At 46.8% G+C, this 24928-nt stretch overlaps 1 protein-coding gene across 2 annotated transcripts in view; it reads right to left on the bottom strand.

Annotated features, from left to right (window-relative positions):
- Window positions 1–265: 265 nt before the first annotated feature.
- The window catches only part of bmp2k (BMP2 inducible kinase), a 47707-nt gene continuing 23044 nt past the window's right edge, over window positions 266–24928 (bottom strand). Inside the window, exons 3-16 of one of the 2 annotated variants that reach the window (XM_036526252.1) lie at window positions 20506–20611; window positions 19901–20043; window positions 17905–18026; window positions 17112–17193; window positions 15944–16076; window positions 15313–15416; window positions 15089–15168; window positions 14564–14712; window positions 13697–13914; window positions 12730–12825; window positions 11250–11437; window positions 10587–10750; window positions 9821–9934; window positions 266–2335 (exon numbers count right to left, since the gene is read on the bottom strand). In XM_036526252.1, coding sequence (XP_036382145.1) covers window positions 915–2335; window positions 9821–9934; window positions 10587–10750; window positions 11250–11437; window positions 12730–12825; window positions 13697–13914; window positions 14564–14712; window positions 15089–15168; window positions 15313–15416; window positions 15944–16076; window positions 17112–17193; window positions 17905–18026; window positions 19901–20043; window positions 20506–20611 — 3120 coding nt within the window. In that variant the 3' untranslated portion in view covers window positions 266–914. The remainder of the gene's footprint in view (window positions 2336–9820; window positions 9935–10586; window positions 10751–11249; window positions 11438–12729; window positions 12826–13696; window positions 13915–14563; window positions 14713–15088; window positions 15169–15312; window positions 15417–15943; window positions 16077–17111; window positions 17194–17904; window positions 18027–19900; window positions 20044–20505; window positions 20612–24928) is intronic. The other variant, XM_036526253.1, reaches the window with a different exon arrangement.

Genomic DNA, 24928 nt, shown 5'->3' with positions numbered 1-24928 from the left:
TGAGCAATATTTGTTACACACATTTCAACTATTACAGCGGCATCCTATTAGTATTACAGTTCATAAAGACTCCATGTTAGAATGTCACTGTTGACAGCTCTAAAGTTTTAAGGAATAAAACAGAAAAAAATCCCTTTCATTCTAGTATTCAAGAAAAAAAAGATGAAATACAAATTTTCAGCACAGCTATATGCTTCTATGTATTGAAATACAAGAGAGTATCTGACTTTCTAAATGTAAAAATATACATAGAAAATGTTAAGTCTAAATAGGTGAAATAAAGTTTAAAGGCCTAAGCTGAAGCGTAATTCAGCTGAGATATATGAGCGATGACAGCGTGATGGTTCAGAGGTACTGTACTGTGCAGCAGGGTGGGGCTTTACCCATAAGGCTTTGCGGTGTGGAATTAATCTTATTGGTAGATCACGTAGGAAGCCACAATCTACACACAGAGCTTCGCAGCAACTCAAGCGGTTGGTGATGGAGCAAGCTCGTCGTCACAGTACGATCTGAAGAGAATTCATACATTTCCTTTGAAGACAAACGTGTTTAGCTTTTGAAGTCTTGGCGTCTCAAACGAGGGTCTTCAGAACAGGATGATTTAATGCAGCATCAGAGGCTCCTCAGCAAACAGGTACAGGCTAAAGGTAATGCATATCCAATCTAGAATAGATCTTCTATACTCCACAGGATTCTTTATTCATTCAAAGTCCAGTTATGTATTAAAATATTTTTCTTAAAAAAAGCACTTTTAGTCCTCTTTCATCAGCGTGTTTCCCCCCGTTCATCTGGCCACAGGCAATGGCCGCATCGAGAAGCTCCCAGCCTTGAGGGTTCCATCCTGGGATTGCGTAGGCTTTGCATAAAACCACGGTGTGTGAGAGTGTGTGTGTGTGTGTCGGAAGACGAGACATTCACTGTTTGGAGGGGAAGGGTGCGGCTCCGAAGGGGTCCAGCTCCACCGGCGGGGGCTGCTGCGTCCCGCTGTGGACGACCAGTTCCGTGAACGGCACGGCGCCGAAGTCGTCCATTTTGTTGCCGTCCCCGAAGGCGCCGTGCAGCGAGCTGGTGCGGGGCCTGCCGTTGGGCGGGTTCATGTCCCCCTTGCCGTCGGCCAGGCCCTGGTGCTGGGGGTGCCGGCCTACGTCCTGGGGGTGGAAGGGCTTGGCGCCGAACGGGTCCAGCATGGCCTCCTCGGCGGGAAGGCACGCCCCTTTGTCTTTGACGTCGCCCACGGTGACGCTGATGTTCTCCTTGGAGTCGGAGGTGTTGAGGAACTCGTTGCTGCTCTGCGAGTCCCTGCGGCCCACCTTCTTGTGCCGGCGCACGCGCTCCGGCGTGCGGAAGCTGGGTTTGTTGCTCTTCCTGCCGCCAGTGGGGGTCCCATGGTGCCGCTTGCCGTTGCCGCCGGCGCTCTCCTGCTTGGTGCGCCGCTGCCGCGACGACAGCTTCTGGAGGCTGCGCTGCTTGTTCCTCTGCTGCTGCGGGCTGGAGTCCTCCTCGAAAGGCACCTGGCCGAAAACGTCCTCCTTGCTCTTAGAGAGGGGAAGCGAGTGGCTGGGCTGGAAGGGGGAGCAGCCGAAGACGTCCACGCCGTCGGGCGAGACGGGGGGCGTCTGGCCCGCCGGCGCGTCGCCGCCCTTGCCCGTCCTGGACAGGTTGCGGTTGAACGGGGCTTTGGTGAACACATCAAACTCGTCCATGGCCTGCTCCTGGCTCGCCTGCCGGAAGGGGGCCTTGGTAAAAATGTCGGCTCCCTCGGTGGGGCTCTTGGGCGGCCCGCCTCCAAGGAAGGGCACGGCGCCAAACACGTCTACCTCCCCTCCTGGAGGCTCCCTCGCTGCCACGCCGGGCGAGGCGGGGGGCGTGATCAGGCCGGGGCTGGGCTCACCCGTGGCGGCCCCCGGCGCCGCAGTCGCGGTCTTGCTTCCCGCCGGCCTGGCCGCCCGCGTCTTCCCCTTCCTCTGGTCGTAGTCGGAGTCGGAGCTGTGCTTGTCCTCCTCTTCCTCGGCCTCCTCGTCCGAGTCCATGAGCAGCGGCCGCTGGCCCAGGTTCTCGGGCTCCGTGTCGTCGTTGAACTCCCCGTGCTCGCTGTTCAGGCCCTCGTCCTCCTCCGGCTCGTCCTCCTCGCTGCTCTTCGGGGACGGGGGATCCGATTCAAAGTCGCTGTCGGACTCATCCCCCACCTTGCGGGAGAGCGGGCCGGCCGAGCCGCTCCTCTTGCCCGGTTTGGGCTCCTTGGTGGCGGGGGGCAGGGCCTCCTCCAGGACAGGTTTCCCTGGCTGAGCAGCCGGTTCCTCACTGAGCTGTTCTGGAGTCTTCACACTGCCCCCTGCTGGAACAAGCCACACAGACACTTCAGTTAAAAACACCAAACAATTTTCAATGTAATTAACATGACACATTACAAAAATACACCCATGCACATCTGTAGTGTCTTAAAAAAAATAACATTTACAAACCAAAACAAAATGCTGAATAGCTTTCCGCAGTCATTACTGTACATTTTCTCTTTGTATTTTACATAGTCCTGTATTCATCCTCATAGAAAGTGGAGGAATACAGGAATTTAGTGCATACACATAATACTTATATTTTTTTAAAACCCTATATTTTTTACTGCAGTAGCTGCTCAACAGGGTGGTCTCAGAGAGAGGCGAGTAAGCATGATGCATGTTAATCACATGATCATCACAGCAGGGGTGGCAAATCAGTCAGTTTGCAAGCCCCTTTCACATACAGCAGATCTTTCAAGACTGTTCTTAGCAAGAAAATCAATCCCTTTCCATCTCTCCCATGTCTATTAGTGTGGACATGTAAACATGATCACAAGCTCTAACTAAAACCTTCATGCTCTATTAATATGAGCCTTCCCAGGGAAAAAAAATCCTGACACAATCTGTGGCTTTGCTTCAAATAAAGAGATAACAGTACTGAAAAGACCTATTACACAGCTAAATGGGTAAACACAATAGATAAGGGTCACATTAGGGTCAAGAGATCTACAGTAATGCTACTAACGCTACTGCTTTACCTTGCTACATGAAGCGTATATAAAGAAAAAACCCAGAATTCCTGACTTACTTCTGAAACTCCACTATATGTTTGCATTAACAATTTGGAGAAAACATTTAAAACTTATCAGTCACATGCTTTTACAGAACAGCACTTCTGATTAATTTTTGAGGTAATTCCTTGAACTACAGCCTGATGCAGAAAGAGAGCTATACAGATGGACTGGGCTTTAATACAGATAGGGGTTTAAGGATAACAATAAAAAAAATGGGAGGGGGGCGCATTCTTAAGAAGAGAAACATGATTAATGCTTTGCTGCGAATCGTGTAATGACGCTTCTTAGCTCCTGTAAGTTCCATAATGTCACAGTGATTTGGTATTAGTCAAATCTGGATTACCGCGACTGCTCCATTTGGATTTCCCAAGGTACAACCTTGATGACAGGTCAGGAGTTTGCAGGCCAAACAAATCCCAACAGTTTGTGCAGTATTAAAACAGAAGGCCCAAAGAAAAGGAATTACAAAACTCATATGGTCCGAAAGCTGCTCTCTTTCTGCTTCCCGCGGCCTCGCCTGGCACGCCTCAGAGGGCTTAGGAGCTAGCAGATGCAAGACGACCCGCTAAGGATGGAGCGTAATGTTTTTACAGCGGTAAAAAGACGGCCGCGGGTCGCGGGAGGACACCAGGCTGAACGGCACATGTACCGTTTGCATCCCTGTCCCCAACTCATTGTGACAGAAACCTCTGGGATGATAGGGATTTTAACAGGATATGCTAATGTCCTCTTAACGACCGCGGCGGTTTAAGACCACCGTGTCTGAGCCATACTGTTTTACCTCAGCCTTCACTTTCTAAATGAACGGTGGAGTCATTCATGTCTCCGCTGCACCTCAGAGTGTTTCCGAGGAGTGTGAGCATTGGTTTTTTTTCAAATGTGCAGGTGCTGCATTGTGATGAGCACTCAAAAACAACAGTCAGCAGAGCCAAGTGTGAACACTGCAGTCACAATGGAAGTTTCCTCAAGAACTCCAGCCAGCCACACACACTCGTCTGCTGCATTCACAAAAGGAGGCGTGCCAAAAGCAGCTGGTATTGGAGTAAGAGGGCCATATGAGAGGAAGGTTTTTTCTGTTTCCAAATCTCATCTTAAAATCTGTTGAAATCAGAAATCTCTAACCTGCCAGAAGATGACAAGGGATTAATCCCACACAAATACAATAACACTCTAAATAAATAAATAAATAAAGCAAATAACAATGAAATTGTTGGAAGGGTCGGAAAGGAGGAGCCGGGCTCAGCCGAAGAAAGTGCTTTGCCAACATCTGCTTGGGCCGCGCTGCCTAGATTACAACAGAAATAATCACGGCCACCCATTCTGCGCGGGACAATCTCAAAGGCCGCACAGTGGAACATCTTTAATCGCATAAGAAGATCCCAACCTGGTGATAAACACACATTCTCCCCCCCCCACGATGTTCTTTTGTGGGACATCAGATTAGAGGCTGATGACCACGTCTTGTAAAGTGGCAATAACAGGCCTTCCATGGCTTCGCCCCGAGCGCTTGCGTGGGGGGACTGGCCCCTTCTCCCCCTCTCTTTGAACAGGAAGCATACTGGCGGCGCCCGCCTTGTGCCCGGCCGCCAGATTAGCGAATCTGCGCTCGCTCCGTCCAGCAGATGCTCCATATTGCGAGTAGATTTTGCCGCCCCCCCCCCCCCTTCCCTCCTCACCCCCACCACTTCACATGACGATAAGAGGAAATGAAAGATTTGTTCTGACTCATGCCTTGCTGGCCCCATATACATGTACGTAAAACAATAGTAATAAATAAATCATATCTGGGAATTGGGTTAAGCACCCTGCGCTAGTTAATCACTGATGGCGCTCCTTTTCTTCTACCTCTTTTTTCATCCGCTCGTCAGGCTGGGGGCCATGGAGGACACTGCATTGACACACGGGGGGGGGTTGGAAATTCAATCCCGTCTACGACTGGGGCTCCCCCACTCAGTCAAAACCCAGCCAGAGAAGATGCAGCTGCTGACCTTCGGTAAAATGGACTAATGGGCTAATTACACCTTGCAGATGGTGACGGCTTTTTCGGTTTTTTGAGGGAAAATCTTGTGCGAGTGGGATTTATTTAGCATTCAGAGGAGCTGGACTGCCTGTTCGAACAAATCATGTCACTGCTTGGTGAACCTTTAATAATGGGATTAAGCAAACAAACTATAGAAAACAACAGCGCAATAACAGTTGCAAATTAGTATTCATTCTCTGTGCTTCTCCGTATGTTTTCTCTCTAGGTTTACTGGTCACCTAGAAACAAAGCATATTTTGTACGTACCATCTCCTTTATACCTATTTTATGTTGTCTTCCCATGCTGATTCTATGCATCTTCATTGGTCTTTTGCATGTTTCCCCAGTTTTTTTTTTTCACTGAAACAATTAAGTTGTGTTCTAGTGTGACTCCAACCAAAGATACCATGTAAAAATACTAAGGTGTACAAAAATCTGCTGCAGTGTGTCTACAGGAGGGAAAAAGCAAAAAAAAAAAAAAAAGTTACAGGCTTCTAACTGCAAATAGATCTACCCAGTGGTTACGAAAAAAGGGGATTCCCCATTGTAAAAATTTCCAAACCATAATTCTTTTAGCTCATCTCATCTACTTGTATAATAGTTCTTTCGGCTCTTTTGTTTATGGGGGTTTGAGAAGTGGAAGGACTACAGAACTGTATTTCCATGGTCTCGTCTTTGAATGAATGTGTATCAAAGGGAAGAAACACATGGGGGGAGGGGGGCTGTCTCTCCATATATGGTGGTCTGGCACAGGTGCACCCACAGCAAGGCCACAAACAGCCATCAGAAGAGTACAAAGAAAACCACACTCCAATCTAACACTAACATATCAAATATGAGGACAAATGCGAGTATATTACATTACTGGTGTTTTGGGCTGAATTTAAGATCAGGAGACCCTGAAGGATAGAAGGATAGAAGGCAGAGAATCTGGGAGAATATCAGAACTGTGCCACACCCACCAAGCTAACACAAATACTCACATTATGAATCAAGCAGAAATTTGGACACTTACATTACTGAATTTATATGTAAACTGCATCTCCAAAAGCTTTTATATTGAATGCCTTCAATATGAAGCGGTATTACGAAACAACCAACATGTGGGCTATGTATGTAAAACTTTGTGACAAAGGTGACACGCTTGTCTGCATGAGAAAAAAAAAATATTCCTCCTGAACATATAATTTCTGGTATTCCATATTTTCTGTGTCGTTATGCAGTAAAAAGAGACAGCCATGTTCACAAAACCATCTTGTAATTATGGTGCAGTGGTGGGCAGACCGTGGGTAATATCTTAATGACACCTTCTCTGAAAGGTTGAAAACACCTTGTTTTCCTCCAAATTCCTGAGCAGAGCTCCAAAAATAAAATGAACGAAAAATATCTTTGCTTTTGGACATGTTTATTATCGTTATTTTTTAAAGAAACACATTCAGATGTACATTATGATACAGGTTTATTTACATAATGTATGTCTGTCAAAAGCAGAACATCTTAAACAACTTATCAGCATCTACTGTTGTTATATATAAGGAGTGGTCACTGTTAGAAGGCAGAACAGCTATAAGCTTTTATGAAGTTATGACATTCTTAAAGTTTAACCATTGTTTACAGAAGCACACAGCTGCAACATCTTTTTCATGTACATTTAGCTGACATTCATCACTCTTCTGAAGCTGGTATTAAGACTTTAGGGGAGGAAAAAATGAGTTGTTTTGATTTGCACATGACTGCACAGCCATAGTGAATCAGAGTCACTTGATAGAGTGGTGAAGCAAAACGCCATGGTTGCTTAGCCCCACGCCCATGAATGAAAAAGTTCAACAAAAATGAGCACAATGCAAAAAGAAACAAAGCCAAAGACAGTCCGAAAGGGTCACCGTGCGTGGCTTTACCCAGTCACGCACAACATCTCTCCTTTCCTAGTATTAATACACTTTAAAGCGGTGCATTCAATGCCTTTTCATTTCATCCGGAGTTTTCCCTTTATTGACAAAACCAAACAAGCAAAAAAAAAAACTTCAAAAAATAAAATCTTTTACTGTTTAATGGCACGAATCTGCCCACCAGTACACCATTGGAGCAAGATGTTTCTGAATATGGCTGTTTGTCAGGGAGAAGGGATGGGAACAGAAAGCGAGATCGCCCCGGCCCGTTCTGAGATGGTACAGAAGTCAGAACTCGAGCGGCCAATGAGATGAGAGAGAATGGTGAGATCTCAGAGCCCCCCCCCCCCCCGAGCGGGGGAATCGCCCTAATGCACTGCCAACTTACCTTTGAGGAATGAAAAACAAAGCGGCTATTATGGCATTACTCAACCGAAGCCGAGCTTCCCTTTTCTTTCTGCTTTTTTTACAGACACCGATTTATAAAATGAACACGTAGGTGTGGTTTTCATTCCTGAATGAACTGCACATGGATGGAAATGAACAGGTAATGCAGTAATGACTGATGAGTAACTTCCACATTTCTGAGTCTGTTTAAAGACATGGCAAAAAACAAAAAAAGCAGTGAGGGGCGGAGGTGTCTGCATCTGACATGCGTGAATCTGAGTTACGGCCTCTGCATCCTCGGGCGGGGCTTGCGTTGCAGGTGCGTGCGGATGCGGCGGGGGCGTGTCGAGGAGCGCAAAGCTACAAGCGCAGGAACAAACGCGGGGGGCCCCCCGAGTTCAGCATCTCGTCCTCCCTTTCCGCGACACGGCGGCGCTGCTGCGCCCCGGTTATCCGATTAACCTCACGCTAACCGCCTGAGCCCGGTAAGGCTCTTTAACCTTCGCCATGGCAACGTTCATCTGAAAACGCAAACTGAACAGACAGCTGACACGAAATAGCAAACGGCCGTGGTGATCGGGTTTGTTTGGACACTGTTTGGGCACTTCCAGAACACTGGAAATGCAGTAAGATGACCGCTGCTAGCTATGTATTTGTCTAAATAGACTAAATAAAGCACATTTATGAGGTCAGGCACAGGTTGTTCTTTACAATCACTAACATAACCAATGAACAAAAACAACTACTACTTAGGTCAACCAAGCCTTCTGTACTAGCTGCTGTTGAAAACAAGCCAGCCTGTAACGATACTTAGGAGCCAACTTCTCTCATGCCAGAATACGGTAATCTGTCGATGGGTTGGCATCAAGCCCAATCAAACAGTGGTCTCAGCATCGAACCCCAGTCAAATGCGTTAAGTGGGCCATAGAGTAAAACCTGGTGCAGGTGAGGTTCCACCACTACAATCAGCTGGCTGGCCTCATGTTCTGAGGCCTAACAAAGACTCAGATCTGACTGAGAAACCTGTATGTGAATTACCGTTACGTTTCATCTCTGTTTAGCTTTGTCCACCAAGTACATCTGATTTCTACACAACACCAGCTATGAGTGTTTAGTACCTAATACAATTATACTGAAAATGCACTGCACTTTAATGGAAGGTCTCAGATGCATACTTTGAATGCGCTGTGTATACGTCTACGTGGGGGATGCAATGTATTTGTAATACTAGCTGTTAAACAGAGCACTTTACAGTAATGCTCACCCTCTTACATAGTGATCCGTTCTGCATTGGTTCAACAGCATGGGGATGTAATGAGTTTGGCTACGGCAACAGCATGCGATTTATGAATTACGTCTGCAAAGAGATTTCCATTTACATAGCTATCTGACAGATAACGGACTGCGGGAACATCCTGTGGGCGCATTCAAATCAGAGGAATTTACCACTGGGTAACTAATCATAACCCTACATTTGAGGGCAGAGATAACAGAGTCAAAGGCGGGAATAAGGACAAAGAAAACACATCATTTAAAATCATTAACATCTTCCTTCCAATATGGGATGCAGAGGCCGGCCGAGCGAGCGCCAAAGCAATCTAGCCGCAGGAGGTGAGCAGCAGCAGTGAGAGGCAGAAATGAGTTATCAGAGAGCAGGGTGAGCTGCTGGAGGCCTGATGCCGTGCCGTTTATGAGCGGGTTCCCAGCGGTGCAGTCATTACGACGGCATTAAAAAAAAAAAAAAAAAAAAAAAAAAAAACATACACACACACAATGACCATGGAGGCACAACAACCATTTTAAGGACTCGGAGCCCCGGTCGGAAAATGACCTGCTTCAGCTGGAACGTTACAAAACAAAACGAAAAAAAAAAAGACCTTGCCTGAGACTTACGTTCAAATTGAGGAAAATATATGCAAACATATACATTTTATACTACTGAAGCATATTCCTAATTCCTACCTCTTGCAGCTCTTTCTACGTCTGGTAATGTAGCGATCACCTTAAACATGTGACCTGAGAGTGAGTCTCTGGAAGTGTGCATAGCACTAAGACTTCCACAACGCTACGGTGGAGAAAGCTTAAATACTGATTGGTGATGTCATTGTCACTGTACCCTATTTAGGCAGAAAAGCATTATGTCAAGTAAACCAGTACTCTTGTCATTTAGTTGCAGACTCATTCATACTAGAGAGGGAGAGCCCTATGATGCTCCTCTACTGTGTCAGCGCTTGTGTTGGCTGTTTTTTCATGTACAGTATGGAGTCGTGATAGCCACCAACTTCCTGCTCCGGGGGGGAAGTGACCCGCCACGTCGTCTCTGAATGAGAGGCGTGTCCAGAGACGCGGCGAACGGAGGGTCAGGAGGGACCGAGGGTCAGGGACCGCACCGATACGGAAGCGGAGGTCCGCAGGGGGGAGGGGGCCTGTCTTCGGAGCCTCTTTAAAACTTGCCTGGGTTGGACAGGAAGGGGACCGAGCCGAACAGGTCCTCTGGGAGGGGCTTCAGGGAGGGGGGCTGTCTCTCCATGCTGGCGTCCGCACTGACTGCTCTCTCCACAGGTTTCTCTGTTTGTGTGTGAGGGGGTGGGGAGTGGAAAAAAAGAGGCGGGTTTCACTAATGATAGGGATCACCCTGCAACCAATCGTATTCATCTCTTGGGTCCAGATCTGGGAGAGACCCAATTCAGTCTATACTGAGCAATGCCTGAGTGAGCTGCAAACACTCTGGGTCTGTCAAAGCAGAGACCACTGAGACAAGTCACGCTTGGTGGCTTGTCAGCACAGGGTTATTAAAAAAATGATTAATGGCTTGTGATTAAATATACATTACGCTATATTCTGCGTGCATGCATGCCAAGATCCTACAAGGCTTATTAAAAGCCATGCATATTACCCAACATTAACATTATCGGTAGTAACTGTTATCTCTACCCACTACAACAGCTTCAACATTGCTGTATTTCTAGCTCTGTATGTTTATATTCTCTAGAAATTACTTATCAGCACTCTGTGGTGTGTAAAAATTGAGTGTTTTCCGGTCAAAATGTGTTATTAGGAAGAGGAAAAGGAAAGGAAGAGGAGAGGAAAAGCACATTTGTATTTCACAAATGAATGTTCATAAAAGGGAAGACTGAGAGATGACAGAGGAGAGGGTCAGTGTGTGGTGGGAGGTTTTGGGAAGGCTCAGAAGATCAGAGAGACAGAGCGGATCACTTGCTTGCTCTCAGGAGGTCGAACTCGCGGTCCAGCAGCTCCTCTTCGGTCAGCTTGGAGAAGTTATCCTCTCCAAAGGGGTTCCAGCCGGACATGTCCGGGGGGTTGGGGTTGGCGGTGGCCGGCGGGGGAGGGGTGATCACCTCCCCGCTCAGGAGGGGGTTTCTACTAGAGGGAGAGAAGGGCAACATGCCTCCGGTCACACCCGCCTCACAACTGTTTCCTCATTGCTGCCACGCCCCTTAAGGTTACTATGACAATGACTGTGTCCAATGAGGAGACTCAATGGCGGTTTATGGGCGGGACCATCAGATGGGTTTGCATGAGTGTGTGACATCAAGGCCTCGTGAGTTCTGCGCAGGTGTGTGTTAAACTGCACCCAGGGGGCTCTGCTGCACCTTCGACATCTACATCTACATGGAATTAATGATCAATGATTTTCAAGGGAAGAAAAGAAATCATTTTCCATATGAATCCCAGGGGAAGTTTTCGGCTGGACATACCGGTACCAAAGTGTTCCCTTTCCTCCATTTGCCAATGCTTGGTATGTCCAACCAAACACTTTCCCTGGGTTGCGCTTTCTTGCAGAACCGCCCAGGGAGCCTTTTGAACACACGTGCTCTGACTGGTTACGGCATGGAAAGGGGGTGGGATGGGGTGGTGTTACCTGGTGTTAGTGAATGGAGGCTCCACAGCGGCGGGCCCCACGTGGGCGGTCCCGGCTGGGGCAAAGGTCCCCAGGGGAGCCTGGAACTCCAGTGGGGAGGTGAGATAGGGGACCTGCTGATGATTGAGATGCTGCTGTTGCTGCTGCTGCTGCTGCTGCTGTGCAAAGGCTTGTTGGTACTGGTGCATCTGTTAAGGGAGGTTCACAGAGATTTAATGATGCTGAAACGGCGGAGGGCCGAGCCACACCCAAGCAAACACACGGACGGACCACGGAGCGATGTATGCCAGGGGGACTGCTTATAGGGGGGAAACAGGCACGGCCTCACCCGCCAGGGCATGATCACGTGACCAAGGGCATGGCTGCTGGGTTAGTACAGAACACCTGCCGCCATATCCTGTACAGGGGAAGAGATCTGACACCACACATTTACGCTCAATAAAGCTTTGGATTCCCAAGTGAAGCTAATGCAACTGCTCGTAATAATGCAGTGATACCATACATAGGGTAAACTACAGGAACAGTCACTGACAGAACACAATTATAACAGTGTACACACAGGCACAGAAGGCGATTACAAGTTTAATTTCACCAACAAATGTGACACCAAAAACAGACATGCGCTTTAACGCTAGAGCTGAGCCTAAAGAGTCTTGTTTGAACCACTCTTATGTCTACACAGTGAGTTTGAGACAAGAGGACTCAGATGAGTTGTGGGACTCATATTTCCCCACAGTGTAATTGCTTCATATGTTAAGATTTAACACAGAGAATTGGTCAATTTCACCCCCATTCAAACCCCCTGAGGGCTTGGAATGGAGCAGATTGCATCTGAAATGAAACAGATGGTAACAGTTAGGTGGAAAATGAGCTAAAAACTGCACAGTATGTATCTAGAGGAGACTGATCTGCACGGGTCTTTCAGATACTGTAAATATCTCAGAGTTATCAGCGGAGTCCAGACGACAGCACGGCCTTGACCTTTCGCATGCTAGGACGCAAAATCCATTTGGTGAGGGAGGTCCGCCTCCTGCCAATATCTGGGCAGGTAACTGACAGAGGCCCGTTCTGGGATAGATTTGTCATGCTGTGAAGAGCCGCGAGCTGTGTGCGTTTCTCTGTCGAGTTTGTGTGTGTGTGTTAGCTTGTGTATCTGCAGAGCATAGGCAAAAAAATTCTATTTCTTATTGAACCAAAAGCCCTTCATTTTCTTCCATAAGAACAGACAGCATCAGTGCCTTTATAGTACCTTACACATTTATATTTATTCAGTATCCTAAGTGACTTACTAATATGTGTGTAACAGTGTGAATAACATGAACAGTGTACAACTGGAAACTCAGGTGTGTGTGTGTGTCTGTAACCCAAATCTGTAACTGGTGCAAAAACGATCCTGGTGTTGAAGGAATCCCCCTAGCCCCACCCACAGATGACATCACCGCCCCCGTCCTCCCGCCTTGCCGTCCGTTTGGGCTCTTACCATGGCGGCGTACTGGGCCTGCTGCTGATACACCGGCTGCATCATCATCTGCTGGTGGAGCATCTGCTGCTGCTGCAGCTGGAGGGCCTGGTGGTACTGCAGGGAGGGGGGGCGGGGACAGACGGTGAGCACACGATCCACCCCCCCCCCCCCCCCAGCCAAGTGGGCGTTCCCACAGGAGAATCCACCCACTTCCTCTCAACACAGTCTCCTTGGACGAAATTCTGTATCTACACCTGACCCAGATGTGCTCAAGATATAGTGTGTGCTGCATGTGGGTCAGGCATGTAGATTCTACATGATTACCGAAGGAGTGGGGCACTACTGCCATTTTGTAGTCATTTGTACCCATGTAACCATGTGTACATAATGCATCTAAAGTAACACACGTGTAGTACAGACCACGACCTGTGGTTTCCACCTTTATTTTCTCCAAGAGAGTAACAATACGTTGTTAAAGCTGCATGCTGTATGTTGAATCTGTTACCTGTGCCAAATATGACTGACTAGCTGAAAGAATGAGATGGCCGATTTAAAAAAGAAAAAAAAAAGAAAACACCACCATCTGTTGGGCTGAATGGTATTTACCCAAGTTTTCTATCCTACAGGGCTTCCTACTGGCATGACCTTGTAAAAGCAAACATAAAGAGAACAAAATGTCCAGTCAAGAAGCTAGGGGTAAAAATAAGCTTCATCAAAGCAGAGGACCTGACAGAAGAGGTCGCAAGCACCTCCAGTGTACCTGCCACATTCCCACTGCCAAGCATGCTGAAATGCACGCTATATAAGAGCTTCGTCCTCAATTCGAATAAAGCTCGTCTTGAACCGAGTCATCTCTCTTTATCTGTGCCTCTGTGTTTGTACCCCTATATGGTGAGGCCAATGCTGTACCCACCTGTGCCAGGTATGAAGGTGTCAGTGTGATACACCCCTGTGTCAAGTACTAAAACGCCAGTGTGATGCTCACCTGCTGCAGGTACTGGATTTGTTGCAGACTTTGCTGCTGTTGTTGATGGAGATGCTGCTGCTGCTGTTGCTGCTGCTGCTGCTGCTGCTGTTGTTGTTGCTGCTGTTGCTGCAGTTGTTGCAGTCTCAGGTCTCCAGGCTGCAGCTGCTGCAGGACACGGTGCTGCTGGCTCCCCGCCGGAGCCTGCACAGAGGGCTGGCCGTTCCCAGGGGCCGGGCCTACCGCACGCACACACACGCACGCAAACACATGCACACACACACGCACACACACACACACACACACACACACACACACACACACACACACACACACACACACACACACACGCAGACACACACGCAGACACACACGCAGACACACGCACACATCCGCACAAATACAAACACACACGCAGACACAAAAAGAGGAGTCACTATAAAGCACGGCAAAGATGCCACAGATACACACACTGCATATGAAAGAAAAGTGCTTCAATGTGAAAAACAGTCTGACTACCCTCACATTTCTTGGATTTTTCCAGGAACAACTTAGCAAGGTTCACGGGAAAATGAACATGTCTGGTCAGAACAGAGAGCACATGTAAAAGGCCCTTGCAAGAGATTTTTTCTCGAAGCTTGGTAAAGATAACCAAACCCTTGACAAGAGTTTAACATTTTTTCAGCAGACATCTTTTGGTGCCCTTCAAGCTGTTCTCCTCAAGGAAGTTACTGTATCCAAAAAATAATATCTGTACATCTGTTAGCCTGCTAAAATTACAGCTGAACAGAGGATACAGCGCAATACAAATTCTTAGCTGGGGAATTAAGAACAGCCTGTACGGTGCATCCTGTCAAACATGTCTCCTCAGACGAGCCCCAAGCTCACCTTTCTGTCCGTTGCTCACTGCTCCAGAGGGGACAGTCATTTTCACAGGGGTGACAGAGTTGGGGATGGGCAGGACATTGGTGTTTGCAGCCTTTGGTCTTTGTCTCGGGGCGATTGACGTCTCCGTTGGTCCGACCGAATCGGTGATTCTGCAAAGACAATCACCACATGAACCCTTCACGATTTACAGAACAATTAAACCGTATCTACACATATACTTTAAAGTAAGGCCTGCATTCAGCTTAGCAGTCATGCCCCGTGTCCTTGAACTTGTGTAAAAACATTTAAGATTTTTATGTGTGCGCTTTCGTTTTTATATTACACAACATTTGTTAATTCATTTCTGTCAATGCTCTGTCAATAACTGAAGCCTAAGCATGTGTTCCCCATCAAGAGGCAATTGCCTCCTCTATCAGCATCTGTGGTACAATAAAACCTCGATAAGGGTACCATAACCAAATTCCTAAAACCCAAGAGCAAAGCAAACACCGGACGTGATTGGCTGATCCGTCACGGGAAAGCTACCTGGCTTTTGTCATGTTCTTCTTAGCAGCGACCTCACTGGCAGTCAGCGGTTCGGGAAGTGTTGTGGGAAGGGGTGAGTTCTGCGAGAGGTGGCAAAGAATCAGAAACCAATGCGCCTTTATTCCAGCTTAGCTCAATTCCTTTAGTCCAATCCACCATGAGCATCGATCTGTATGTGTGTGACTTCATGCAGTTTCATACAGGTCGCTGAAGAGTGAACTTACAAAGAGGTTTGGCACAGGACACTCCTTTCCAGCCAACCTGAAGGCTAAATATGAGACTTGATAGATGTCAGGTCTCTTTTCTAGATCCGGCTCAAGCATATATCCTGCAGAACAGGCACACATTGCAACGAGCACCCTTAGAGCAACAAAAAGTCCGAGTCCATGACCAAACAAACCTCCACAGGAGCGATAAGGCCCACCATTTAGCTAACACAAACAAGTAAGATGGCATTTGGAGCACAGTTCACACTTCATTAAAATATATAAAGCATTAACTGTTCCTTCTTCACTTGAATAAAAGTTGCCATTTGACATTGGTGGCGTGCAACAACATATCATCCTCGTTTTACAATGAACATGTAATCCTAATGATTCACCACATGGGGGTGCTATTGCTTAATTTTGGATGTGCTTCAGTGGAAGCAAAAGTAGTTTCTGAATCCAAAACAGTATTTTGTTATTAAATGTATTTTTGTCATCTGTTCTTCTCCTGCCGTTCTGGCTGAGAGTGTCACACTGGCTCTAAGTAATCCTCTTTTTCACCTCGCTGCAAAAAAAAATGCATAACTGAGTGGCAAATATGAGCAAACAACTAAACGTTGGTAATTTTAGAAAGGCAGTGTTTACTTACTGATTAAGCAGTGCAACTTGAAGGAGAATTTGGAATTGTCTGGAACGATGAAGGTTCCATCACATATGGCAACCTGACTCTCCCCAAATGGAAGCGTGAAGAAACACAGCTTGTACAACAAGCATCCAAGGGCCTTCAATACAAAAAACAGCAAAAGTAAGTGACTCCTTTCAGACTTCAAATAGTCGGAAGCGTGCGGAATCATCTTACCACATACACACACACACACAAACTTATTAGTGCAATTTACTAAACACATCTGCTCTTTAGATTATTTCTCACTTGCTCTATATCTGTGTATTGATCTGTCTATTAGCAGGAAACGGCAACCAAATGCGGTCACTTGTTCATGTCCGTTCTGAGGGTGTGAGGAAACTAATCAAAACTGTGAATATCACGGTATGTGTGTGTGTGCGTGTGTGTGTGTGTGCAGGAGCCGAGGGTCACATCGAGGTGCAGGATCGCGTGTATGCTGGCGCGTGCCTCTTTCCTCTCCCGTTTGCCGTTCTATGGGTGGCGTCACAGTGAGGCGAGGAAACGCCATCTCATTTTTCGCGTGTGACCACCCGGGGTGGGGTGGGGGGAGCGTGCCGCGAAGGCCTCGCGCCTCTCTCTGCTCCCGAGCAGAGCGGGAAAGAGGCTCCCGCTCCCTCCGTCTCTCTCTCTGTCTCTCTCTCTCTCCGCCCACTTCCAGAGCACCCGGGGCCGTTCGGGCCACCTCGCCCGCAGTCGCGACCCCGACCCTGGCTCAGCGGCTCGGAGGGGCTGCCGTTCCGGCCGAGGCGCCAGCTGGAAATCGATTTGGGCGCGGGACGCTTGGGAGACCACGCGGTCCGCGCACAACACAAAAGAGACGCTTCACTGGCTTCTCGCCGCTTTAATTTTAGATGAAGGGCTCGCTGGCCGCGGGCTACGGATGACAGCGCTCCCCATTCATAAATGGTCAACGGTTATTTGGGGATTCTCCGCTGCGAGATGGCTGATAACGACGACAAAAGGGCGGCTCACGGGCGGCGCGGCTGGGAACACGCCCGCAATGCGATCAGCGTGCGGAGGGAACCGGTTCTGCCTGCGCTCGTGTGACGGGGAGAGGCCAAACCGGCCGCTCAGGATCTCGCCTGTCAATCACCCGGCGGGGGCGGGGCGGGGCCCGGCCCATCGATCTTACCCATATATCAGCTTTAGTGGTGATGGCTTTCCCTCCGTAAAGATTAATCATCTCAGGCGCTCTGTAGGAGAGGGTCGTGTACCTGCCAGGGAAACAGGAAGCGGTCGGGATTAAAGGTTACTATGTGACCATTGCCCCACGAAGCACTGAAGCAAAGAGGAGACAGTATGTGATGTTACGCAACACATTAGTGCAACCCACAGCGACAGCCCTTTTTTCCATTGTTAAGCTTTTCATGCGCCTTCTTTACACTGTTAGCTGTGCGCTTGTGCCTCGAAGGCACAAACGGGAGTCCTTCCAGCGCTGGCCGGAAAGAAGGGGGTGGTTATTGCTGGGACAGTGATTGACATGACTTGTCGGAATCCTTTATTGACTAGTGGAAAAGGGGGAACAGCATATCAAGTCCAATTCAACCGGACAGTTCTGCTCGAGCAGTGATATGCCCCTGCCCAATACACCCAGCCCACACACACACACACACACACACACACACACACACACACACACACACACACACACACACACAAAGCCACAACATGCACACATTCACCCTCACACATTTAAACATACAAATTCACAATCACACTGCAAAGCACACACAGACGCACATGCATAGTACACAAACCACAATCTGCCACACCACTTGCTGCAGATACCCAATTGCGCAACATCCTCAATTTTTTTGACTGGCTAGAAAAACACTGTATGTACCTTCTCCCCCCGTCCTCCACCTTCTCCCGACAGACAGAAACCTACGAGCACCAACAGCAAATGGCACACAGAAAATGCTTACTTCTTAATCTCGTCCTCTACTGCTGTCACCCCGTCTTTATGTGGGTGCAAGACTCTGTGTGTGGCACTGCCAAAGTCACACAGGACGTAGTTCCCCTGGTCATTCAGCAGGATGTTTTCCACCTGGTAGACACAAGCCCCAATTACACAATACCTACAGAGGACAGCATGAGCTTCTAATAAAGAACAGAAGAATGTGACCTCTCCAAAGACACAGAAAGGATCTGCTGCTTCTTCTTGGTACGCAACACATGTGAAGAAATTTTTACCGAAATTCTAAAAATGTAGATAGATAATCCAGTTCTCAAATTAAAGATCAAGATAACAAAACAGAAACAAAAACAGAACTGGCATACAAAGTGAGCATGATGTAAGATCCTAATCTTATATTTTACAGTTATTGTTTTAAGTGTGATATTCCCTTGGGTGGTCTCTGGACAGTGTGATGCATGATGGGTAAAACTGGGCAGCAGGTTCCACCAGGAAGCAAACACTGACCACTCTTCATAGGAGAGAGATTACTCACCTTAAGTCTCAAGTATCACTTTGGACGGTAATAACAAGAATGATAAACAGAATGTAATTGATGTGAAAGCGGCAGCATTTGACAATGAATGCACCTCAAGAAAAAAAGAAGGGAAAAAAAAAAAAAATTCTGCAGCGCCCAGTCAGATCTCTGTGGACTTTTGAGTGTTTGTTTGCGTGTTACTTGAACCACACGCATAAGGAGGCAGCGTGAGTGAAAGAGTAATCACGTGACAGCCTCAGTCTGTGAGGGAGAGAGCGGGTTCACAGCACAGGTTGTCAGCCTCAGTTTCACGGCCTCGTACTACAGCGCCGGGGACTGCGATGCTTTCAGATCACGTCTTATGAAGCTCCGCCGCGCCACGTAACAAGGAAGGCAAAATAAAACAGAACGTGTCATAACTGCAGCGTCAGGAGAGTCCTAATTTCACCTTTCAAAACAAAACGTGTAACAGAACATCTCATCGTTTAATTCTCTGGGAGGGGCATGTGGAAACAATGACAGATTAAAAACGAAAGATAAGGTAACCATCCCATATCAATGGTAAATGTTGATCAGAAGATCATTGTTTAAGTTTTACTTCTAGGAAAGAGCTATCCATGGATTGATTCACCCAAGACCAAATGTGTTTGATTTATTCGAGGTTGGTCACCTTCTAATAACCTTCGCAACTTTTTTTCCATCATACTAACAATATTAACTCATTGAAATATCATGGTGGTGACAAAGTGATACAGCTGAATGAGAGCAACTTTCTCTAACCCAGATATAAATACTTCATAAATCCCCAAAGGGTGTTAACCCACTCTCTGGAACTGGAGGAGGATAGGGCTGTCCTCTATTGCCTTTACAATTATTATTAAAATATATATTACATTACTGCATTGTCACTTAGCAGACACTCTTGTCGGCAGTGACTTACGTTACAGTTTTATCCATCTGTACAGCTGGATGTTTACTGAGGCAATTGTACATTAAGTACCTTGCCTAAGGGTACAAACAGCAGTGGCCCAGCAGGGAATTGAACCGGCAGTTTATCCATTACAAACCCTGCTCCATACCATTATGCTACACCTCTAAAACAATACGGCTGCTTGTCACCACCTGTCTCATTTTTAAAAAAAATATTTCTTCAGTTTTTTTGTCAGTCTACATCCATTTCCCGCTGGGTTTAGGAGCTACAGGAGGCCTGAGGCTGACATGGGTATGGGTGGGGTGGTCCATCACTGAGGAAAGGGCAACCTCTGTCACCATGATTTCATTTGAACTGTCTTAACACTGTGGTTAATAAGTAACACCTTTGCTTGGAAACACTCAAATATGATATTTGAACTGAAAATAAAGAGGTTCACAGATGTAGTATTGGCCTGGGGCAAGGTCATTGGGCCTCTCTCCACCTCCAAACAAAACAAAACAAAACAAAAAAAAAAAAGAACCAAAAAAAAAAAAAAAACAGCGTGAAGTTCCATACCTTCAGGTCCCGATGAATGACTGGGGTTTTGCACTGGTGTAACCTGGCAACCGCCTCGCAGGTGTCGCAGAAAATGGCGAGGACTTCCGCTTCGCTGAACCCTGTGTGGAGACGCTGGTTCATCTGCTTCACCACCTGGCCAGCTGCCAACAAAGTGACACGATGAGAAACACACACACAGGGACGCTAAAAAGAGCAACACAATCAGATGCGCACGTGCACACGCACACACACAAGCGCATATGCACCGTTTCACTCTATAAATGCACTGACACCCCTGGGTACATCCCAGTTAAACTGTTTTTTTGAGAGACGCAATGTAAGCAAACAAATCTTCAGCCATTAAATTGGAGATGGAAGCCTGCATGTGGTGGATTTAACTGGTTGTTATCGCAAAGAGTCAGCTCCAGCAGGAAATTCCCCTCCCCTCCAGCCACTGAAGTGAAGTGAACCTGTCGGCAATTTCTCCTCCCTCTCTCACAGACAGTAAATAGTGCAGTGGGCCGGGCGTGGAAAGGAGGCCCATGGAGGCGCAGTCACTGAGAGTGAGGCTGTCAGTGGAGGAGGCCCATGGAGGTGCAGTGACTGGTTGCAGGGTTACTTACCTTTGCAGTACTCCATGAGGATGAGCACCTCCCAGACGCTGTCCCCCACCGTGTTGATGGTAGAGTCCAGGTAGCTCACGATGTTCTTGTGACCTGACAGCTCTTTCTGCAGAGGAACACAGAATCACGCAGAAAATGAGGGGCGTCCTGGAAGAGCACGGTGACCTACACGCAACACACTCCTTTTGAAGAGTGAGGGGTGTTTCTGGCTCTTTCACAAGTTGGAAACGGCCAGGGATCATATCAAAATAACAGCTGGAAGCAGGGCCGCATTAAGCCTCCCCGGGGCCCAGGGCTAACACACCTCCCCGGGCCCTATGTCCACAATTTTCAACCGGAAAACTAAAACCCAAGTAGCAAAGCATGCTATTTGAACCAAAACCAACATTTGATTTGAGTTGTATTTTGGTGTTCAACAAAACCAACGTGTAAACTACGTCCACCATACTTGTTTATTGACAACAATGGAAGGAACCCAATAAGAAATGTTTCTTAAACGTTCTAATCGGGTGTTAAACACAACGTTTAAAAATGAACGCATCTGACAGACACTGATTCCAACGTTTAACAAAGGTGTTGATTTGGTGTCAACTTATAGCAACTGTGGAAGCCCAATAACTGACGTGATTGACACGTTCTAAATAAGTGTTAAAACAGCGTTAAATACCGTGGTGGAAAACCCCAGCTTCAGAAAGTAAAAGTCCTGCCATGTATTTGTTCCACCCATGCACTACACCAGTTGAATTTAATTAGCAGAACTCTTCAGCCAGGTAGAGGAGCTAATCAGTGAAATCACCTTGTTTAGTGAATGGCTAGAACAAATACATGGTAGGACTTTTACTTTCTGAAGCTGAGGTTTTCCACCTCTAGTTAAATAACGAACGTATCTGAAACCTATTTCTAACGTTCAACGGTGGTGCTTATGTGGTGTGACTTTTAGACAGAATACCGACGTATTAAAAAACAATTCATAAATGTGTCTACCACATGTTGTCATAATTTGGGTTGTCAGAATCACAGACTGAATCTTTAACCCTTTCGCACGTAACTTATTTTTATGCTATGTAGTGCTCGCATTACGTTTTCATTAGCATTATTGTCTCATAGTTTTCAGTTAGCATTTGCTATATTTTTTAAATCGCTGTTTCCTCAAAGCTAAAATTAGCTAGAATTTTTCCAATCTAGTTTTTTAACTGCACCAGTTTTAGCATACACGCTAAACGGCTAATCACACCGGTGTGGACGTACGCGCGAAAGGGTTAAATTTCATGAGTTCTTTTCCTCTTGCAGCAGATGAAGACATTTGTAGGCTACTTACGGTTGAGCTGATACAGATGCACATACTTCCCAAAAAGGTCATCAAATTGAACTGTTGCAAAAGGCTTGGTAAATAATGATGTTTTTGTTAGAATAATACTTGAGAATTGCAAGTTACTGTGGATACCCCACATACCTACAACAGACTGAAGACGAAATAAATGAATCGCATTCCGCACTCATAAGTGAAAATTGGCACAAGTCTGAATCAATGCAAGTGCCAAAGAACCTTTTATCATATTTTCTAATAGCCTCGTGAGACATCGCTGTGAAGTGACTTGCCTACAAACACCTCTCTCACTGACACTGACAATTAATTGTTGCCACAAGACAATGTAGGCCACTCTACAGGTGGGAAACTGGACCAACATGTGCAGTATACAATCAAAACACCATAAAACCCCATTCAAAAAAAATTCAACGTAATCTGCTGTTCCCGGGGCTCCCTAGTGGCCGGGGCCCTGGGCTGCAGCCCATGTTGCCCAATAGGTTAACACGGCCCTGGCTGGAAGTCCCACAATATCATCTGCACCATGCGGTATATGGTTTGTGGCAGGTCTGGCGCTGGTCTGTGTAGATTTAATCTTAATTTAAATAAGAATAAAACTATCCCTCCCAATATCAGAATCAGACTTTATTGGCCAGGTATGCTTTTACACATACAAGTAATTTGACTCCGGTTCCAATGTCTCTCGTAGTGCTTTCATACAATGACAAGGTGACAACAACAAATCCCATCCAACAGCAGTGCAGGACACATACATGGAATGGAGTAAGGATGGAATGAATGAGGTACACTATATGCCCAAAAGTATGTGGACACCTGACCATTACACCTACATGAGCTTATTGGACATCCCATTCCAAAACCATGGGCATTAATATGGAGTTGCCCTCCCCCCCTTTGCAGCTATAACAGCTTTCACTCTTCTGGGAAGGCTTTCCACAAGATTCTGGAGTGTGTCTGTGGGAATTTGTGCCCATTCAGCCAAAAGAGCACTTGTGAGGTCAGGCACTGATGTTGCACGAGAAGGCGCGTAGTGATTTTGGGCTTGTGTGAAGCTGCTTGGCCATGGAAACCGATTTCATGAAGCTCCCGACGCACAATTCTTGTGCTGATGTTGCAGCCAGAGACAGTTTGGAACTCTGTAGTGAGTGATTCAACAGAGGATAGGCGGTTTTTACGTGCTACGCGCTTCAGCACTCGGCGTCCCCACTCTGTAAGTCTGCGTGGTCTACCGCTTTGTGGCTGAGCTGTTGTTGCTCCTAGACGCTTCCACTTGACAATAATAGCACTTACAGTTGACCAGGGCAGATCTAGGAGGGCAGAAGTATCGCGAACTGACTTGTGGCAAAGATGGCATCCTATGACAATGCCACGTTTAAAGTTACTGAGCTCTCCAGTATGACCCATTCCACTTCTGAGGTTTGTCTATGGAAATTGCATGGCTATGTGCTTGACTTTATGCACCTGTTAACAATCGGTGTGGCTGAAACACCTGAACTCAACAATTAGGAGGGGTGTCCACATACTTTTGGCCATATAGTGTATATAATTATGAGCAGATGTACAATAAGTTAACAGCTACAGCAAAAGAAGTTAACTCAATGATCATGAGATAAAGTGTACCTGAGAGCAGACTATGGACATGTACAACTATAGTTGTAAAACTACTGCACTGTGAGCATGCAGAACAGAGATGAGGTTGAAACGTTGCTAAGTGAACAGTTCACGAGTGTGATGGCATGTGGGAAGAAGCTATTCTGGTGTCGGCTTGTTTTGGTGGGTAGTGATCTGAAGCGCCTGCCGGACGGAAGGAGTTCAATATGCTGAAGTTCATTTTTCCCTCATGCACCCCGTCTACTTCTCCTATGATATCAAAATTTTAAATAAAAAATGACCATGGATGAGCAAATTTGAGGACCCTGATTAATTCATATTGCATTTTAATATTTTCATGCACTCCAGTGAGCAACTCATTCTGCATGTTAATTAAGGTATAATAAACCGACACAGATGTTAAACTCAAAGCACTGCTTTGTTTCACGTGAACTCTTCCCTCACCGAACAAGTGGGTCCCGGCCGTAAGTCCAAGGTTATCTTAATGACGTTCAATATCTGAGGGCGGAGAAGTGGAACTGGTGAAGCCAAAATGTAGCACGATTAGCGGTGATTCAGAACCTGAGCAAAATTACAAAGGAGTAATGGGCCACGGGACGCTTCCAATGCCACGGTGAGGAGAGAAATAATTAACCAGTCATGATGACGCTCCTCCTTTACAGTCTGGCTTAATATTGTGAATAATTGATCAGCCTTTACTATGGAATACATTCTGTCATTACAAATTACTCCGGTTCAATGTGGGTAACAGCTTTTTGGGAGCCCCGTGGGAAAAAAAAGTGGGATTTAAGGACTAATTTACACAGGTAGTGAAGGGATCGGTCACTGTGGAGAGACCGCCCCCGAAAAAGCCTGAGAGCCGAAGTCCGAGAACACAGATGTGGAATGCAGCGAAGTCTCCAAAGACACATTCGTACTAGGCAGTCCCAACCACAAAAGAGCCTCCGCTCCGCTGCCACTGCAGGCAAATGAGGGCTCAGCATTAGGAGGACAGAGTGTCTACTGCGTTTTGCGGTAGCAGGCAGCTCGGATGAAGACTTTATGGAACTGTGTGGACTTTCAGGGGATAAGGGCAGGCGACCCAATCCTGCAGTTGCTGGAGTCACACTTCAAGACCTTCGGCCTGCCCATTTACAGTATATCTGCAGAGGAAACTGCTCTATTTTTACACTCATTTCACAATTAATTGACCATGCATTTGATGCAAATAAGAGTTTATTTATTTTGCCTGTCTGTATCTTGACAACACACACACACACACAGATACTCTAGCATTATCAGTGTTTTATCTGTATGACTAGCAGACAGCCACTCAATTTCACAGTCCTCTGAACCAGAGGCACGGATACAAGCACACAGCAGCATGTCTTTCCTACCCATCAGATGAACATATTAGAGGCAGAGAGAGCAGGACCGTCCCTTCTACACACTCATCCCATCCTCACTGGGTTTGAGCTGTTCCAGGTTGTGAAACTGAAGAGGAAT

The sequence above is a fragment of the Megalops cyprinoides genome, chromosome 4 (assembly GCF_013368585.1).
Source record: "Megalops cyprinoides isolate fMegCyp1 chromosome 4, fMegCyp1.pri, whole genome shotgun sequence".
NCBI classification, from domain to species: domain Eukaryota; kingdom Metazoa; phylum Chordata; class Actinopteri; order Elopiformes; family Megalopidae; genus Megalops; species Megalops cyprinoides.
This window is presented reverse-complemented; position numbering and strand designations above follow the sequence as displayed.